Source organism: Mobula hypostoma, chromosome 14 (genome assembly GCF_963921235.1).
Source record: "Mobula hypostoma chromosome 14, sMobHyp1.1, whole genome shotgun sequence".
NCBI lineage: Eukaryota > Metazoa > Chordata > Chondrichthyes > Myliobatiformes > Myliobatidae > Mobula > Mobula hypostoma.
Genome location: NC_086110.1, coordinates 65,562,476 through 65,582,802, shown reverse-complemented (window position 1 = coordinate 65,582,802; position 20,327 = coordinate 65,562,476). Strand labels below are relative to the sequence as shown.

General features: G+C 41.6%; 1 protein-coding gene across 1 annotated transcript in view; it reads left to right on the top strand.

Moving 5' to 3' along the window:
• vat1l (vesicle amine transport 1-like) overlaps nt 1–20,327 on the top strand; it is a 195,018-nt gene that overhangs the window by 10,750 nt on the left and 163,941 nt on the right. The window contains exons 2-3 of the mRNA XM_063067511.1: nt 10,604–10,733; nt 13,294–13,509. Coding sequence (XP_062923581.1) covers nt 10,604–10,733; nt 13,294–13,509 — 346 coding nt within the window. The remainder of the gene's footprint in view (nt 1–10,603; nt 10,734–13,293; nt 13,510–20,327) is intronic.

The window sequence follows — 20,327 nt, the reverse complement described above, 5'->3', positions numbered from 1 at the left end:
CCTTATTTCACTCCTGATTAAAATTTTAACATTTCTCCTGCTATAATTTTTGAATTTATTCAGTGGATTCCTTGGATCAGGATTAGGACAAGGCCTGTTATCTCTTCCAGGTTAGCCAATTCATCCGTGGCAGCTTAAACCCTAACTCTCTTCACCAGCTTCATTTTCGTATTCCTTGACATAAGTTAACCAACAAAAATCCATTAGCAAAAGCATAAACCTTTGGAGTAATTCAACAGGTTGAGCATCAAAGGGACAGTTGACATTTTGGAGCGTGACACTGCAGCAGGGCTGAGCCTGCAGAAAGGAGATAGCCAGTGTAAGGAGGTGGGAGGGGGGAGGGATGAGACAGGTGTTGGTAGGTGATAGGTGGGATGAGGAGAGGTGGGCAATGATGGGCAAATGGATGTAGGTGTCTCCAAAGCACCTATCGGTCTGACATACTTGAGGATGAAAATTGACTTGATAGAGGTGAACAAGATGATAAGGTGTATTTTTTTGTTCTACTGTGAATGCCTTACAAAAATGACTCTCAGGATTTTATATGGTGACATATATATACTTTGATAATAAATTTGCTTTGAAATTTAAGGTAGAGATTGAGTGGATGGCCAGAGACGTTTTCCTAGGGCAGAAATGGCTAATAGAAGGGAGAGTAATCTTAAAGAGTAAATAGTAGGCATTTCAGGCCGAGACTCTTCATCAGAACTGATGAGCAGTCTCGGCTCGAAGCGCCGACTAAACTCGTGTCCATAGATGGTGCCTGGCCTGTTGAATTCCTTCAGCATTTTGTGTGTGGAGCTATGTGGGAGGCAAGGGTTAAGGTTAGTTTGATCTTTGAGCAGATTAGAAAGCCAGCACAACATTGTGGGCTGATGGGTGTGATGTGGCTCTACTGTTTTATGTTCTATATTCAGTGTTGAATGGAATTCCAATGTCAACTTGTTTTTGCTGGTCTTCCTGTTCACTTTTACACCCTTGCACCCTTCTTGAACCCAGAATACAGAATAGAGTGTGGTATTTGTCGGTCTTAATAGTGGCATCTGCCAGTTTTAACTTTGCAGAGCATGGGCTTGACACCTGTGGCAACACGGGGGTACAGGAAGAAGCATCCATTTGTCCAGTATGAAGCTGAGAGGAAACAAAATTAAAGACTTAAAGGTGTCCTGTCGAAGAGTTTCAGCCCAAAACGTTGCCTGTTTGCTCTTTTCCATAGATGCTGCCTGGCCTGCTGAGTTCATCCAGCATTTTGTGTGTACGACCTATAATTAAACGTTGAGTCCGATGATCATTCCGTTGGAGGTTTGAGTTGAGACCACTCTTGGTATGCAGCAGAGAGTTTGTATGGAGCAGGCCTCCCCCTCCAAAAAATAACAATGAAATAAAGAACAGCTTTTCATTTGGTGACTTTAACTGTGAGATACATACCAGCTGAGACACTGGGGGAAAACTCAAAGGCAGAAAATGCTGGAAATACTCAACAAATTGTGCTGCATCTGTGGAAAGAGAAACAGAGTCAAAGTCTCATGTTAAAGATTATTCGTCAACTCTGCTTCTTCCCCCCTCCCCCATAGACATGGCCCACTTGCTAACAATTTCTAGCTTTTTCTGCTTTTATCTCATTTTTTTTTAGATCTTAGATCTTTAGATCATAGATTATCTTTTTTTTTACCGTGCCCATGGTCTGTTCTTCATCAAATTATGGTATTGCTTTGCACTATTGTAACTATATGTTATAATTGTGGATTTTGTCAGTTTTTTTTAGTCTTGGTTTGTCTTGTGTTTCTGTGATATCATTCTGGAGGAACAAATTATATCATTTCTTAATGCATGCATGACTAAATGACAATAAAAGAGGACTGCGTTTCCTCATAATCTGATAATCATAATCTAATTTCTGTCATCTGCAGTTTTCTTTTTGGTTTTCACTTGGAGAAAACTCTCTTGCTTGGTCTGGGGCAATGCAGTCTTCAGTATCCACCTGAGAAGTAGAAGGGCCTTCAACTTTTCCAAGCAGTAGTGCCTCTGATAGTGCCTTTCCTTCAGTACCGCACTGCATTGACAGGCTATTCCTGTAGTCAGATATCTGTATTCATCATAATCATCACATTTCCTAATGCGTAGGAGAATGAGGGGAGATTTGATAGAGGTGTACAAAATTATTAAAGGTATATATAGGGTAAATAAAGCCGGTCTTTTCCACTGGGGTTGGGTGGTTCGGACTGAAACTCAAGGTCATAGGTTAAGGGTGAAAGGTGAAATGTCTAGTAGGAACATGAGGGGGATCTTCTTCACTCAGAGGCTGGTGAGTGTGGAACGAGCTGCCAGTGGAAGTGGTGGTGCTGGTTCAATTTCAGTATTTAAAGGAAATTGGATAGATACATGGATGGGAGGTGCATGGAGGGCTATGGTTGATGGGACTAGGCAGATTAATAGTTTGAATGGACTAGATGGCCTGAAGGGGCTATTTCTTTGCTTTGGTGAAATGCTTTTGTATGTGTGCCTTCAGTACTGCACTGCACTGACTGATTGTTTCTGTGATCAGATATCTGTAGAGGTATCAGTATTGGTTTATTGTCACATGTACCGAGATACAGTGAAAAGGTTTTGTTTGCCTGCCATTTAGACAGATCAGAATCAGGATTAATACCACCAGCATATGTCATGAAATTTGTTGTCTTTGCGGCATCGATGCTAAATCTAACTTCCAAATGTAAGTACATTGAGGGGGGGAAATAAAGAAAAGTAAGTACATTGAAATCTTGAGGTTATCAAAGACTAGCAATTTCTACAGATTTCTACAAAGCATTCTAACTGGTTACATCACTGTCTGGTATGGAGGAGCCACCACCCAGGATCAGAAAGAGCTGCAGAAAGTTGTAAACTCAGCCAGCTCCATCATGGGCACTAGCCTCCCCAGCGTCCAGCATGCCTCCAAAAGGTGATGCCTGAAAAAGGCAGCATCTGTCATTTAGGGCACTCATCACTGAAGACAATCCCACTTCTCATTACTACCTTCAAAGAGGAAGTGTAGGAGCCTGAAGACACACAGTCAACATTTTAGGAATAGCAGCTTCCCCTCCACCATCAGATTTCTGAACGGAGAATGAACCATCAGTATTACCTCATGAACACAAGAGATTCTGCAGATGCTGGAAATCCAGAGCAACACACACAAAATGCTGGAAGAACTCAGCAGGTCAGGCAGCCTCTATAGAGAGGATAAAGAGTCAATGTTTTGGGCTAAAGCCCTTCATCAGGACGCTAACTCTGAGCCAGAGTGTGGTGAATCTGTGGAATTTATTGCCAGCGACAGGCCAAGTCATCGGATATATTTAAAGCAAAGGTTGATAGGCTCTCGATTAGTAAGGACATCAAAGATTGCGAGGAGAAGGCAGGAGAATGGGGTTGAGAGGGAAAATAAATAAGTCATGATCGATTGGTGGAACAGACTCAATAAGCCAAATGGCCTAATTTTCTCCTATGCCTTATAGTCTGAAGATGGGTTTAGTGGTGGGGATAAGTACAGTGGTTAAGAGACATTTAGACAGGTACGTGTGGGTCAAAAGCAAGTAAATAAGACTGTCTCTGGAAGGGAACTTGGTTCGCATGAATGCATTGAACCAAAGGGCCTGTTTCAATACTGGCCACAGCTCTGTGACTCAACCTGGGTTCAATCTGACTCCAGTGTTATTTGTGTGGAGTTCGCATGTTCTCACTGTCTCTAGGTTTCTTCTGAACGCTCCGGGTTCCTCCCACATCTAAAGGCTGCACATTAATGTGTTACGCAAGAGATTCAGTAGATGTTGGGAATCTTGAGCAATGCACATAGAATACTGGAGGCACACAGCAAGCCATGCAGCATCTATGAAGGGAAATCAACAGTTTACATTTTGTCTGTCTGCCTGTCTATCTATCTATGGTTAGTTAGTTAGTGTCACAGTGTGAAGTAGGCCATCACGGCCCTTTGAGCCACACCACCCCAGCAATCCCTGCTGACAAATCTGATTAACCCTAATCTAATCATGGGACAATTTACAATGACTAATTAACCTAACTGGTACACCGTTGGACTGTGGGCTGAAGGAGGAAACTAGAAGACCTGAGAAAATCCCCATATTCTGTGGTGAGGACGTACCGAGACTTCTTACTAAACGATGCTGGAATTAAACTCGAATTTGGGAAAACCCTGATGTATAGTAGTGTCATGCTAACCACTACGCTACCGGGGTCCCCTTCAGCAGTCCTGATGAAGGATCTCAGACCAAAACATCAACTGTGCAATCCCCTCCATAGATGCTGACTGACTCACTTAGTTTCTTCAGCATTTTGTGTGTGTTGCTTTAGTAGGTTCGTTGGCCACTCTCAAACATTCCCAGTGTGTAATTGAGTGGCAGAATCTAGGGGCAGCTGCGCAAGATCTGGGGAGAATAGGTAAACAGGTCCTCGATGGTCAGCAGAAACTAGACAGTCTGAAGGGCACGTTTCTGGGCTGTATGATTCAGTACTGCGTTGTTAATCAAAGTTCAAAGATCAAAGTAATATTTATTATCAGAGTACATACATGCCACTACATACAACACTGAGGAAAATTGGTTGTGGCAGGATGGAAAACGTAATTTCACTATCATTGCTGAAGATGTGACCCGCTCCTTGTCTCCATTTTAAATAATCAGGTGGAATATCTGCTTTCTGGTGGGTGTAGCAAAAGCGAGCAGCCAGGAACAGACAGCAACTTTCACTTCTCTTCTTCTGTTCTGTTCATACACCTTATTATTTATGAGGTGCTATAATTATACCACAGAGCAGATAGTGGTCGTGTCCAACAAAATTAGATGGCGGAGGGTCTAACTGAATGAGGTTGTCTAAAATTGTTAAGAGAAATTTGTGACACCCACAACTCGGGGTGTTGGATTTTGAAGTTCAGTCCCAGCCTCGTCTGTGAGGAGTCTCTGCATATTCTCTCTGTGGTGTGCATGAGTTTCCTCCAGGTCCACGGAATCCCTCCAAGATCTATTGGGTGGGTTAATTGCTCATTTTAAATTGTCCTGCGATTAGATTAGGGTTAAATGTGGGTTGTCAAAGGTTGCTGGGCTGTGTGACTCGAAGGACTGAGAAAACTTATTCTATGCTGTATCTCTAAATAAAATGAAATAACGTGTGTCGCAGTGATATTATTTTGGAGATGGATCTCCTGGTAGCCACCCACTTCAACTCTGCTTCCCATTCCCATTCAGATATGTCTATACATGGCCTCCTCTACTGCCATGATGAGGCTAAACTCAGGTTGGAGGAGCAACACCTCATATACCATCTAGGTAGTCTCCAGCCCCTTGATATGAACATAGAATTCTCCAACTTCCGGTAATTCCCTCCCCCTCTCTTCCTCTATCCCTATTTCACCTCACCTCCCTCATAGTTCCGCCTCCTTCTACTACTTCGCATTGTTCTCCTGCCAATCACCTCCCTGCTTCCCCTCCCCCCACCCCTTTGTCTTTAAAATTACTGTTTTTTTCAACTATCAGCATTCTTCAAACCCTCCCCAAAGTTCTTCCTTCAGTCCTGACGAAGGGTTTCGGCCCGAAACGTCGACTAATCTTTTCAACTGATGCTGACTGACCTGCTGAGTTCCTCCAGCGCATTGTGGGGGTTTGTTTTGAGCTAGTTCGCCATTGACTGGAGTTTATTCCCAGGCTCCTGTCAAGTCCTTGTCAATCTCAAAAAAAAATAGCTTGTATTTGTCAAAGTAAAACTTCCACAACTTTTATTTTCCTCAATGAGTGAGGCAAATGAAAGGAAATTTTGTAGGAAAAGGTTCAACCAAGAAATACTTTAAACTTTCCTCATGTCAGATAGATCATAGAACGGAGGACATTACATAATAAACACAAGAGATTCTGCAGATGCTGGAAGTCCAGAGTAACTCAGCAGGTCAGGCAACATCTACGGAAAGGAATAGACGTTTTGGGCCAAGACCCTTCATCTGGACTGGAACGAAAAGGAGAATATTATGGCTTCTGCCCTCTTCCTTTCCAGGTGAAGGGTTTCTGCCTGAAACATTGGATGTAATTCAGGAAGTGGGAAGCGCAGAATCAAATATCGCTATGATGATTGTACGTTCTAGTATCAATTGTTTGGCGACAGTATAAGTATAAGTATAAGTTTATTCCTTTTCATAAATGCTGCCTGGCCTGCTGAGTTCCTCCAGTGTTTTGTATGTGTTACAGATGACAGTACAGCACAGATTTTGATTCAGATACAGATTTGACAGCCCACAAGTTTTGCCACACATTCCAGCACCATTTCCACAGTACAGGCCCTTCGTCCCACATTATTGTGGACCTCCAGCACAGTCAATCTATCTCTTTCCTCCTACACAGCCCATGATACTCAATTTTTTTTACATCCATCGGTTTCTTAAATGTCCATATTGTAACAGCCTCTACTGTTGCCAGCAGTGAGGTAAAGTGGTGAGTTGAAGGAAAGAACTGAACAATCCCACCCATGTTACCATGTCAAAGCTTTTCAAGACGTCCTCTGCTCCCATTATGATTTTTGAAGTGTGCAGTTTATGGAAAATTTCTGGATATACCCATATAAGATGGCCACCAAGTACAAGAAGAGTTTAACCACATCTTAATTTAGCTCATAATTTGCATGATACAGAAGTAAGTAACTCTCTTGCATCTTCAATGAACAAATGCAATGCATTTCAGGGACACATAGTAAGAAAGTCCTGGTGTTCATTATAGAACACGATGTGAAAGTCTGCACTATCCCCTTGCTGGGAGAGAGACTGAGAATAATCAGATCAAAATGTACTGGCTTAATTTGTTCTTTATTTACAAAGCTGTACGTCCTGTTCTCTCTTTAGTAATTCCATTATAAACTCTACTACTATATTCACTTTGGACATGACTATGTAAATTTGATGTGAAGTGATTTTATTTTCCTTTTTAACCATGCTGCACTGGGTGTAATCCCAGAAAACACATTTAATCGGAAACATTCAATAGTACAGTAACAGGCCCTTCTGGAGGAATGAGGCCACGCTGCCCAATTAAATCCAAATTCACCTACTAACTGGGTCTTTGGAGTGTGGGAGGGAAGCCATGTGGTCATGGCGAGAACGTCAAACTCCTTGCAGACAGTTGTGGAATTGAACCCTGAGCAGCCAGCACTGTCAGAACTTTGCATTAATCACTAGTTAACTGTGCTGCCCTTTGCTTGTCACACTTTGACAAGTGTGAATAATTTGAATATATATCGATGTCTTGTATGCATCTTCATTATTTCAGATACATTTAATTTTAAATGTCTTCGCATTTAAAAGCATGAAAGCAAAGGTTTTACCCACAGTGTTTATCTGTAGGTGCACTATTCTGCGCACAACTGGAAAGCAAATTCATTGGTTGGTGTAATTGTCCCCCAGATAATTCTAAAAGATTAAAGATTAGCTTCATTTGTCACATGTACATTGGAATATACACTCATTGGCCACTTTATTAGAATAGAATGGCCACTGAGTGAATGTTCATGGCCTTCTACTGCTCTGGTCCATCTGCTTCAAGGTTCAATGTGTTGTGCATTCAGAGATGCACGTCTGTACACTACTGCTGTAGTGCATGATTATTTGAATTACTGTTGCCTTCCTGTCAGCTTGAACCAGTCTGGCCCTTCTCCTCTGACCTCTGGCGTTTTTGCTTACGGAACTACTGCTCATTGGATCTTTTTTGCTTTTGCACTATTCTCTGTAAACTCTAGAGACTTCTGTGCATGGAAATCTCAGGAGATCATCAATTTCTGAGATACTTAAACCACCCCATCTGGCACCACAATCATTCCACAGCCAATGTCACTTAGATCACATTTCTTCCATATTCCAATGTTTAGTCTGAACAATTAAACTGAACCTCGTGGCCATATCTGCTTGCTTTTCCACATTAAGTTGCTGTGACATGATCGGCTGATTAGATATTTGCATCAACGAGCTGGTGCACCTTATCAAGTGGGCACAGTACAGTGAAATGCATTGTTTGCGTCAATGACCAACACAGTCTGAGGATGTACTGGGGGGGGGGGCAGCCTGCAAGGGTTGCCAAGCTTCCAGCGCCATAACTTACAAATGAATGCCCGCAACTTGCTAATCCTAAGCCCGTGTGTCTTTGGAATGTGAGAGGAAACTGGAGCACTCAGGGGAAGCCCACATAGTCATGGGAAGAATGTACAAGACTCCTTATTGACATTGGAAGGAGTTGAATCCTGATCACTGGTACTGTAATAGCATTACACTAGCTGCTAAACCATTAATCTTAAATCAGTTCTGATGTTTTGTTGGAGCAAGGGATTAGATATATACAATCACGAGGGGCATAGATATAGTGAAAGCATTCATTCTTTTTCTCAGCGTTGGGGAATCAAGAACTAGAGGGCATAGGTTTAAAATGAGAACAGAAAGATTTAAGAGGACCATTAAAAATGGGGCATCATTTAAAAAATATGTATTTGTGGAATGCGCTGCCACAGGAAGAGGTTGAGGTGGGGTACAATCATGACTTGTGAAAGACAGATGCAAGGATAGGAAAGGGTTTGGAAGGTTATGGGCCAAATGCTGGCAAGTGGGATTTGGTTGGACATCTTGGTTGGCATAGACTTGATGGGCGGAAAGGCATGGTTCTATCCTGTAAGACTCTGTGACTCGCAACAGTGAGACTTAGGGGTGCAAGTACATAGTTCCCTGAAAATGCTGACACAGGGAGACAGGGCAGTAAGGAAGGGGTATTATATGTTTGCCTTCATCAGCTGAGGCATTGAGTGCAGAAGGCACTCAGTATTCAAGCTGTGGTTTTACTATGGACCTGTACAATTGCAGTGAGACCGATTGCACACATTATGAAGGCCAATGTATCATTTGCCACTTAACCAGTGATTGGACCCGCATGCTTACTTTTATTGACCGTTACACGAGGTCATCCAGATCCAACTGCACTCCCTCCTGTCATAACCCTCATCATTCAGATAGTAATCACTTTCCTGGTTTTTCATGAAGCTCCACTGCCCTTTTGGTAGATATAGAACACTGCAGCACGGTACAGGTCCTTTAGCCAACAAGGTAACCCATTCCAAGATCAATCTAGCCCTTCCCTCCCATATAGCCCTCCACTTTTCTAACATCAATGAGCCTTTTTAAGAGTTTCTTAAATGATTCTAATGTATTTACCTCTACTGTCACCCTTGGCATGGTGTTCCACGTACTCACCACTCTCTGTGTAAATAACACCCCTGACATCCCTCCTATACTTTCTTCCAATCACCTCTAAATTATGCCTCCTTGTGTTAGCCATTCACACCTTGGGAAAAAGTATCTGGCTGTCCATTCAATCTATGTCTTTTATCATCTTGTACACCTCTATCAAGTCACTTCTCATTTTCATTTCCTCCAAAGAGAAAAGCCCTAGCTCACTCTATCTATCTTCATAAGACGTACCCTCTAAATCTCCAGTGCGCCCTCTCCAAATCTTCCACATCCTTCCTATACTGAGGCATCCAAAACTGAACACAATATTTATTCCAAATGTAGTTTAACTAGGGTTTTAGAGAACTGCAATATTACCTCATGGTTTTGTGTAAAGAGATTCACCTTGATATCATTCCTGAGGAACCTGGCTCCTATCCCAAGGTTCGAGCACCAAGAGTATTTCATTATACCATCAATCATCAGGTCCCTGAATCAGCGTGGAAAACTTCACTTACCTCAGCACTAAACTGATTCCACAACCTACAGATTCACTTACAAGGACTCTGCAACATGTTCTCAGCATTATATATTTATTATTATTATTACAATTTGTTTTGCATTTGTAAAGTTTGTATTCTTTTGCACATTTGTTGTTTGTCAGTATTTGTGTGTAGTTTTTCATTGATTTCATTCTATTTCTTCTACAGTGAATGTCTACAAGAAAATAAATCTCAGGGTAGTATAGGGTAGTCATAAATTCACTTTGAATCTTGAACTTTGAGCTATCAAATCCCCTGAACATCTTCAATACCTAGATTAGATCACATTTTAATATCATTTATTTAAAGGAAACACAAGCCTAGTCTATTCAAGCTTCCTGTGTAATTGCAATTTTAATGCTATCATCTTTCTAAGGTGGCTTTTCGAAGATCAATACATCCTCCCTTGAAATGGTGTAGCCAGGATTCCATACAACCTGCATAACAACCTGTTCAATCAGTTTGGACTCAGCTCCCTTGAGATAAAGTCCAACTTTCTATTAGCTTCTTAAATGGCTTTTGGTGCCTGTCCATTAGCTTCCGGTTATTCCTGCTTTATTCAGTTCATTTGCTCAGCAAGCAACATTCAGAAAGTACTCTAATCTATCTTTCGATGCATTGAATTCCATTTGTCTGTATTCCCCAATCACTATCCTTCAATATCCATTTACAAGTTTCTACACGTTCTATATTTTTACTAACGTAGTGCTGTCAGAAAGCTTGGGTGAATGCCTGTCTATTGGTCCATCCAATTCCTTTTGAAACAACATGCCAATGTTAAAAGTTTCTGCATGCAAATCTAAACTGACAATTTATCTCTTTCCAGTGGCTTGAACTTCATTGACTTGATGGTTCGCCAAGGCAATATAGACAATCCACCAAAGACTCCTCTGGTTCCTGGCTTCGAATGCTCGGGCATTGTGGAGGGGCTGGGAGATGGTGCTAAAGGTTTTGAGGTTGGTATAGTATTGTTGTCAACCACTGTTGCATTTGTTGAAGTTGGGACCTACCTTCTTAAATTCCCAAATGTTCTCCTTTTTCTATATACATACGTCTGACCAACAATGATCATTTCATCTTTATAGCATCGTAGAGTACTACAGCACAGAAACTGGTCCTTCTGCCCATCTAGTTCATGCTAACCTGATCCTCTATCTAGTCCCAAGCACTAAATAGTTAGATTACATTGACTCTAAATTCAAAGTCAAATTCCAAAGTAAGTTTATTATCAAAGTATGTATATGTTATCATATACTACCTTCAGATTCATCTTCCTGCAGGAATTAACAGGGGAAAAAAGAAATACAATAGAATTTACAAAAAAAACATACATAAACAAAGATTGACAAGAAACCAACATGCAAAAAAAGACAAACTGCAAATAAAAAAATATAAAACTGTGAATATGAGATGTAAAGAGTCTTTGAAAATGAGTCTGCTAGTTGTACAATCAGTTCAGGGTGGGGTGATTGAAGTTATCCATGCTGCTTCAGGAGCCTGATTGTTGAAGGGTAGTAGCTGTTCCTGAGCCTGGCGGTGTGGGAACTAAGGCTCCTCTACCTCCTGCCTGATGGTCGTAGTGAGAAGAAGGCATGGGTTGGATGGGGGTGGTCTTTGATGATGGATCTTGTGGGAGTGTTCCATGTAAATGTACTCAATCATGGGGAGGGCTTTGCCTATGCTGGAGTGGATTGCATCCACCACTTTATGGAAACATTGCCTCAATGTCAAAAACTGTGCTCCCTATTCAAAGTTCAAAGTATATTTATCATCAAAGTATATATATTTTAGACGAACATGAGATTTGTCTTCTTACCGGCAGCCACAAACAAAGGGCCCTGTAGAACTCATTAAAAACAAAAGAAGACTGTCAGACACATAGTGTGCTGAGAGGGAAAAAAAACGAATCATGCAAACAATAAAACAAGCAAACAGCATTCAGGACTGAAGTTCACAACGCCAGGCATCACTGCAGCCGATCCAGATCCATTTGCTGCAGGCCACAGCCCCAGTCCAGCACAGAGACGAGCAAACCCCGTGAAGCAGTGACCCGAAGCAAAGCAAACCATCCCTCACCTCCAACACGGACACCCTGACCACTTCAGTCTGGTCTGGCACTTAAATCGTCCTAACCAAAATGAGAACAGAAGCTGGACTGAGGTGAGAGCGCTACAGTCTCTGATCTTTTGATATCTCTGCTCTCGTGTGATTGTCAGCATTACACATGTCAGTGGGCATGCTCCCTGACATCTCGAGCATTACTACCATCAGAGAGGAGGTACAGGAGCCTGAAGACCCACACTCAGTGATTCAGAAACAGTTTCTTCCCCTCTGCCTTCAGATTTCTGAATGGTCCATGAACCTATGAACACTACTTCACTATTCCTCTTCCGGTTTGTTTGCACCATTGATTCATTTTCATAGATTAGAGAAATTCTGTGGTGCTGGAGCTTGGGAACTTGTTGCAAGCTGCTCACTGCAAACCCACTCACTACTTCTATTATAATCATTCTGCTGTTTTAGATCTAACTTCTAAAACAACAAATTTCACATAGTCTAAGTCAGTGATCGTAAATCTGACCGTGTATCTTTCAACTTACATTTCCAATCACTGTTCCTTTGATCATTATCCCTCTGCTTTTGTGTGAGCTTATTGTGATCAGGTTGATCACAACAATTCCTACTTTACAACAATTGCTAGATTCATGGAGTTATACAGGAAAGAAACAGGCCCTTTTGTCAACTCATCCATGTGAACCTAGGTTCCTACTTGTTCTCATCCCATTTGCCTGCATTTGGTCCTCTCCCTCTAAACCTTTCCTATTCATGTACCTGCCTGAATTTCTTTTAAATGTTACTATGATACCCATCTCTTCTCCTCTGGCATATTTCATACACCCTACATCCTCTGTGTGTGAAGTATACCCCTCAGATCACTTTGGAGGTTCTGTCTTAAAAGCTGCTCTATTAAATGAGTGCTTTTGTGTTGTTTTTCCCAGACTGGAAATAGCTAATATTTTAGATATACCTTTAAGTTGATTGGAGAAAAGTACAGGAGGGGTGTCAGAGGTCGTTTTTTTTTACACAGTAGGTGGTAGGTATGTGGAATGCACTACCAGGGGTGGTGGTAGAGGCAGATCCATTAGGAACATTTAAGAGAATCTTAGCTAGACACATGGATGAAAGAAAACCGGAGGGCTATGTAGGAGGGGAGATTGATGTCCCAGATTGTTAGATTGATCTTGGAGTATGCTAAAGGGTCAGCACTACATTGTGGGCTGAGGGGCCTGTACTGTTCTGCATTGTTCTATGTTCAATGTTGAAATATAATATCATTGCCATTTCTTATGCTCATTGAGGGTAGGATTTTGTATCAATTGGAGTCAGTGGAAACAAAAGGAAAAGTTTAGGGGAATTAGTATAACAGAAGAAAATGCAACCATGCTTATGCTTCAGTTACAGGGATAGAAAGGTCTCGTGGGCTCTCCTGCTTGTTAACTCTTCTCCCTGTTTCAGATCGGAGACAGGGTCATGGCCTTTGTCAACTACGGTGCCTGGGGAGAGGTGGTCTGCACTCCGATGGAGTTTGTCTACAAGATCCCGGATGACATGGGGTTTGCCGAGGCAGCAGCCTTCCCCATGAACTTTGTGACTGCCTACATGATGTTGTTTGAGGTGGCGAACCTTCGACAAGGAATGTCGGTTCTGGTGCACTCAGCTGGTGGAGGAGTGGTAATTATTACCTTTTTTTTTCAGAGCTCTTCACTGATTTATGCTGCCATTTGATCCCTCTGACCTTGCTGAATGATGTAAAATAGCACCAATCAATACAAATTTCCATTTGCAAATATTAGCTCTGTTGGTCCAAGTGTAGTGAATACCAAGAGGGGAATGTGTTAACTGTTTTGCAACTTCAAAACGTGAAACTAATTCGAAGGAAGAGACGGAAGTCTGAAAATGCGAGCCTAACTTTAGGTTTACTTTAAGTGAGGCGTGATGATGTATATAATTAATGTATTTTTACATATACCCCATAATTAATTACTTAAATGAACAGAAATGCTTAACCAAGCCATATATATATGTGAGATTGCTCAAATATTGTTGAAATATAAAATACAGAACAGAACATATCAGGGATCTGAAGGGATCTGAAGGCTTCTGACCAGAAATCAAAACTGATTGCTTTGTGCTACAAGAATATTTTCACATCTTGCTTCCAGTGTAATGGACCAACCTCACCCATGCTGACTGCTCCAGTCATTAACACCAATCTCATTTAGGTCTGCACATTTCTATTTCAAGTGCTGTGTAGATGCTTCTTCAATGTGTGGGAGTATCTGCCTCCACCAGCTCCCCAGGCTGTGTGCTCAAATTCCCTCCACTCCCTGTGGCAAGAAATTCTCCTCGAGTCAGTGACCTAAAATGTGGTAGGGTGTGGAGCAATGCATCGTGTTTGATCTCTGAAAATGGTTTCTATGGGGGTACATAATTATCAGTGCTGGTGGTTGTGTGAGAGGTTATGTGTATCAGGATATAACCTTCTCACCCACTCTTCCTCCGTGTTTATTTGTGCTGTTTCTATGATGGATTGAAAATATACCTGTCAAATGTTGAAAGGCATTGATAGTGTATATATGGAGAGGTTGCATCCAGTCGTGGGAGAGTCTAGGACCAGAAGGCACAGCCTCAGAATAGAACAGGGGTTCCCAACCTTGATTAATGGTAGAGGGTCCATGACATAAAAATGGTTGGGAAACCATTGGAATAGAAAGAATTTAGAACAGAGATGAGTAGGAATTCCTTTAGCCAGAAGGTGGTGAATCTGTGGAATTCATTGCCACAGATAGCTGCAGAGACCAAGGCATTGAGAATATTTAAAACGGAAGTTGATAGGTTCTTGATTAGTAGGGGTGTCAAGGTTATGGGGAGAAGGCAGGAGAATGGGGTTGAGAGGGATAATAAGTCAGCCATGATGGAATAGTGGTGCAGACTCGATGGGCTGAATGGCCGAATTCTGTTCCTGTGCCTTATGGTTTAAGACTGTGTGTGATGTAAATCACTAACAAGTTTCCTAAGTGTATGGAACTCTACTGGAAGTGGGAAAGCGTGGGGATTTACTTAAGGACGATTCCAATAGTGGAGGATTTCAATAATAATGTAGCGATTGGGAAAATTGGAATTGCACTGCTCAGAGCAGAGAAGCTTAATGACTCATTAAACAAACATATTCAAAACAGTAAGAGTATTTATTCTCAATGGCCATTTTATTAGGTACACCCTGTTCCTGGTAAAGTGGACACTGAGTGTATGTTTGTGGTCTTCTGCTGCTGTAGCCCATCCACTTCAATGTTCATCATGTTTTCTGTTCGGGGATACTATTCTGCACATCGCTGCTGTAACACATGGGTATTTGAGCTACACTCGCCTTCCTGTCAGCTTGAAACAGTCTGGCCATTCTCCTCTGACCTCTCACGAACAGGTGTTTTTGCCCACAGAACTGCTGCGCATTGGATGTTTTTTGTTTTCTGCACTATTCTCTGTAAACTCGAGAGTCAATTGTGTGTGAAAATCCAAGGAGATTAGCAGTTTCTGAAATACTCAAACCACCCCATCTGGTACCAGTAGTCATTCCACGGTTAGAGTTACTTGGATCACATTTCTTCCCCATTCTACCTGGTGTGAACAGCAACTGAACCTCTTGACCGTGCTTTTATGCACTGAGTTGCTGCCACATAATTGGCTGAATAGATATTTGCATTAATGTACAGGTGTACCTAATAAAATCTCTACTAATGGAGATGTAAAGCACTTCTTCCCTCTACTAGCCTGCAGGTCATCCTTGGGCAAGGTTTCGCACCTGCTTAGCACCCCCCCCACGCCCACCAGCCGATCAGGGTCATGTGAAGCCATGGGAACAGATGTTAGATGGTCGTATGAGCAGCTGGGGTATATCACAGGTTCTGGTTATGTGACCACTGACACCAGACAGACAATCTTTGAAGAGTATTGATAATGGCTGGGTTCACCTGTCTTGTAAGGACACAGAAAGACACAGCCCAGGAGAAGGCAATGGCAAACCACTTCTGTAGAAAAATTTGCTAAGAACAAGCATGGTCATAGAAAGATCATGATCACCCATATCATGTGACAGATGATAAAACAGGTTGTAGTCAGCATGGCTTCCTCAAAGGAAAATCTTGCCTGACAAATCTGATAGAATTTTTTCAAGAAATAACAAGTGGGATAGACAAAGGAGAATCAGTTGATGTTGTGTACTAGGATTTTCAAAAGGCCTTTGACAAGGTGCCATATATGAGGCCACTAAACAAACTACGAGCCCGTGGTATTACAGAAAAGATCCTAGCATGGATAAAGCAGTGGCTGATTGGCAGGTGGCAAAGAGTGGGAATAAAGGGGGCCTTTTCTGGCTGGCTGCTGGTAACTAGTGGTGGGTCTGTGTTGGGACCATTTTTTATATGTTATGTGTCAATGATTTGGATGAAGGAATTGATGGCTTTTTTTTGCAAAGTTTGCTGATGATATGAAGATAGGGGCAGGTAGTTTTGGGGAAATAAGGAGGCTACGGAAGGACTTAGACAGATTAGGAGAATGGACGAAGAAGTGTCAGATGGAATACAGTGTTAGGAAGTGTATGGTCATGCACTTTGGTAGAAGAAATGAAAGGGATGACTATTTTCTAAATGCAGATAAGATACAAAAATCTGAGTCACAAAGGGATTTGGGAATCCTTGTGCAGCGTTTGCTTAATTAAGGTTAATTTGCAGGCTGAGTTTGTGGTAAGGAAGGCAAATCTAATGTTATCACTCATTTCAAGAGGACTAGAATTTAAAAGCAAAGATATAATGTTGAAAGTTTGTGAAGCAATGGTGAGGCCGCACTTGGAGTATTGTGAGCAGTTTTGGGCCCCTTAGAAATGATGTTCTGAAACAGGAGAGGGTTCAAAGGAGATTCATGGAAATGATTGTGGGATTGAATGGTTTGTCATATGAAGAGCATTTAATGGCTCTGGCCCTGTATTCACTGGAATTTAAAAGAATGAGAGGTGACCTCATTGAAACCTATTGAATGGTGAAAGGCCTTGATAGAGTGGATGTGGAGAGGATATTTCCTTTGACGGGAGTATCTTAGACCAGAGGACACAGCCTCAAAAATGGAACGACATTGTTTTAGAACAGAGACGAGGAGGAATTTCTTTACCAAGAGAGTGGTGAATCTGTGGAATTCGTTGCCACAGGCAGCCGTGGAAGCCAAGTCTTTATGCATATTTAAGGCAGAGGGTGATAGATTCTTGATTGGTTAGGGCATGAAAGGATACAGGGGGAAGAAAGGATACTGGCGCTGCGAGGAAAAATAGATCAGCCATGATGAAATGGTGGAGCAGACTCTATGGGTCAAATGGCCTAATTCTGCTCCTATATCATATGGTCGTATAGACTTGTGGATACCGCATGTAATGATGACGATGATGAGTACGTTGTGATCTGTATAGTGGAGTGGAATCGGATTTAATATCAAAAGGGAAATGGAAAAATAATTGAACAAAAGATACTTGAAAATACTGGGGGAAAGGGGAGGCCTTGTGGGACCAATTTGACAACTCATTCAAAGATCCAGTAGAGGTAAGGTGGGTTGAATGATTTCTGAAACTGTAAGAATCTTTTGCTCGGAATTGCATCTGCAGGCAAGTGCAGTATGTTGAACTTTGGCTTAAATTATATCGCAAACAAGTTAATAGAATTCAAACTAGCTGAATCCCGGAGGCACAGTGCACGGCACTTTGTACTCTATGCTGGACCAGGCTGAAATGAAATACCATGCAGATCTTTCATTCCTCAAACTGTGCACTTGAAAATATGCAGCACAAAAGGTTTGAATTTAAATTGGTAAGCTGGTTTATTATTGTCACATTACCAAGTTACAATGAAAACCTTTGTTTTTGCTTGCGATTAATACAGACCATTATAGCAGTGTATTGAATAATGGAAAGTCATATTACAGTTACGGGGGAAAGTGCAGTGCAGTCAGACAATGAGGTGCAAGTCTTTAATGAGATAGACTGTGAGGTTAAGAGTTCATCATATTGTACCATGGGACATAATTTGATGCACTGTTCTCCTGTCACTGGACCCAAAGCTCAAACTTGAACAGACTGGTTAAATGCCTCGATCTTTCCTCACTGCTGGCTTTGAAGCTCCAAACTGAACTCTAGAGGGGGTTGATATTAGTTCCTGGGCAGCTGTCATCCACAATTAGTCAAGTAACAGCTGCAGATGGAAATAATAATTGATAAAAGGAATGGAAATATCATACTGAATTACTAGTGTCTTCCACTGTGTGAGTGACATGTGAGAGTGTCATCTGTGTTTGATACTGCCCATTGGTCATGGACATAAAAAAGGGAGGGACAATAGTGTAGTGATGAGTGAAATGCCTTATAATACCAGCTGTAAGATCCAGTTTCAGTTCCTGCTACTGTCTGTAAGGGCTTTGTATGTTCTCTCCGTGAACGTGTCGATTTCTACCGGGTGCTCCGACTTTGGTCCCACAGTCCAAAGACATGCGGGTTAAAGTTAATAAGTTGTGGGCATGCACTGGAAGGGTAGGGCCACTTGCAGGCTGCCCCAGCATATCTCAAACTGTGTTGGTCAATGACGCAAATGATGTATTTCACCCTGTTTCAATGTACATGTGACAAATAAAGCAAATCATCAAAAATCTTAAGACTGCCATTGTGAGGCTGATGTCCAGCACCGAAATTATTTCATCTGGAAAAGGTAACAATACATGAAATGAAGAACTCTCTTCATCAACCCATAAACACAGGAGATTCTGCAGATGCTGAAAATCCAGAGAAACACAGTAAAAATGCTGGAGGAACTAAACAGGTTGGGCAGCATCTATGGAGGTGAATAAGCAATCGATGTTTCAGGCTGAAATCCTCCTTCGAGACTGACCCTTCCTCAAACCATATCCCTTTTGGTTTTCTATTTAATATTGAAAGAGGTAGACTCTTCTCAGGAATGCAAACTTTTTGGTTGAGTTTCCATTCCTGTTCCCGTCTTGGCCTGTGCATTATCCTATGTAACAGTTAAAACTCTTCTGGTTCACTTGGGTCCTCTGGGAAGGGAATCAACCCTGTCTGATCTGTTTTGTAACTCCACTTACACTCAAGAATCATCAGTAAACTGCTCGCTGAAATGCCCCGGCAACCCACTGAATGTCAAGTAATGTTAAGCTTTGTGAGCAACACCCACACTCGGAGAATGAATAACCATTTGTTTTCAGAATCACTGGCATACAGGTGTGTCATGAAATTGGTTGTTTTGCGGCAGCAGTGTAGTGAAATGAATCCAAAATTCTATAAGTTATAATAAGAAATATGAAATATACAGTACCTACAAATTAAATTAAATAACTTGTGCGAAAAGGGAATAAAATAATGAGGTACTTTTCATGAGTTCATTGTCCATTCAGAAATCTGATGGTGGAGGGAAAGAGTTCAAAGTGAATATTATTATCAGAATACAAATGTGTCACCACATGCAATTCTGGGTTACGTTTTCCTGCAGGCATACATGGCAAATCTATAGAATAGTACTTATAACAGGATCAATGAAAGATCTAGAAGAGCATAGGAAACAACAAGCTGTGCAAATGCAAATATAAATAAACGGCAATAAGGAACGGGAGCACGGAAGTGAGATCAGTGATTGTGGGAACATCTCAATAGATGAGTGTAGCATTCCCTTTTGTTCAAGAGCCTGCTGGATGAGGAGAAATAACTGTTCTTGAATCTGGTGGTGCGAGTCCTGAGGCTCTTGTTTCCTCTACCTGATGGCAGCAGTGAGAAGAGAGCATCACCTGGGTGGTGAGGATCTTTGATGATGGATGCTGCTTTCCTGCAACAGCGTTTCATAGTCATAGTCATACTTCATTGATCCCGAGGGAAATTGGGTTTCGTTACAGTTGCACCAACCAAGAATAGAGTATAAATATAGCAATATAAAAGCATAAATAATTAAATAATAATATGTAAATTATGCCAGATGGAAATAAGCTCATGTAGCTTATTCATGTAGCTTCATGTAGCTGTGCTCAATGGTTGGGAGGGTTTTACCCATGATGTACTGGGCTGAATCCACTACCTTTTGTAGGTTTTTTATTTCAAAACCATTGGTGTTTCCATACCAGGCCATGATGTAGCCAGTCAATACAGCCTCCACTACACATCTATAGAAGTTTGTCAAAGTTTTAGATGTCATTCATCCATTCATGGAAAAAGCTGTTCCTAAAATGCTGAGTGTGTGTTTTCAGGCTCCTGTACCTCCTCTCTGATGAAAGCTTTGATAGCCTTACCCACTGTTCATTTTGCCCGCAATCTTGGTGTCATCTGCAAACTTGCTCGACCAGTTTAACATATTATTATCCAAATCATTAATATAGATGATAAAGAATAACGGACCCAGCACGGATCGCTACAGCACACCACATGGAGGTGTCCTGGCTGAGGGCATGTCTGGGGTGAT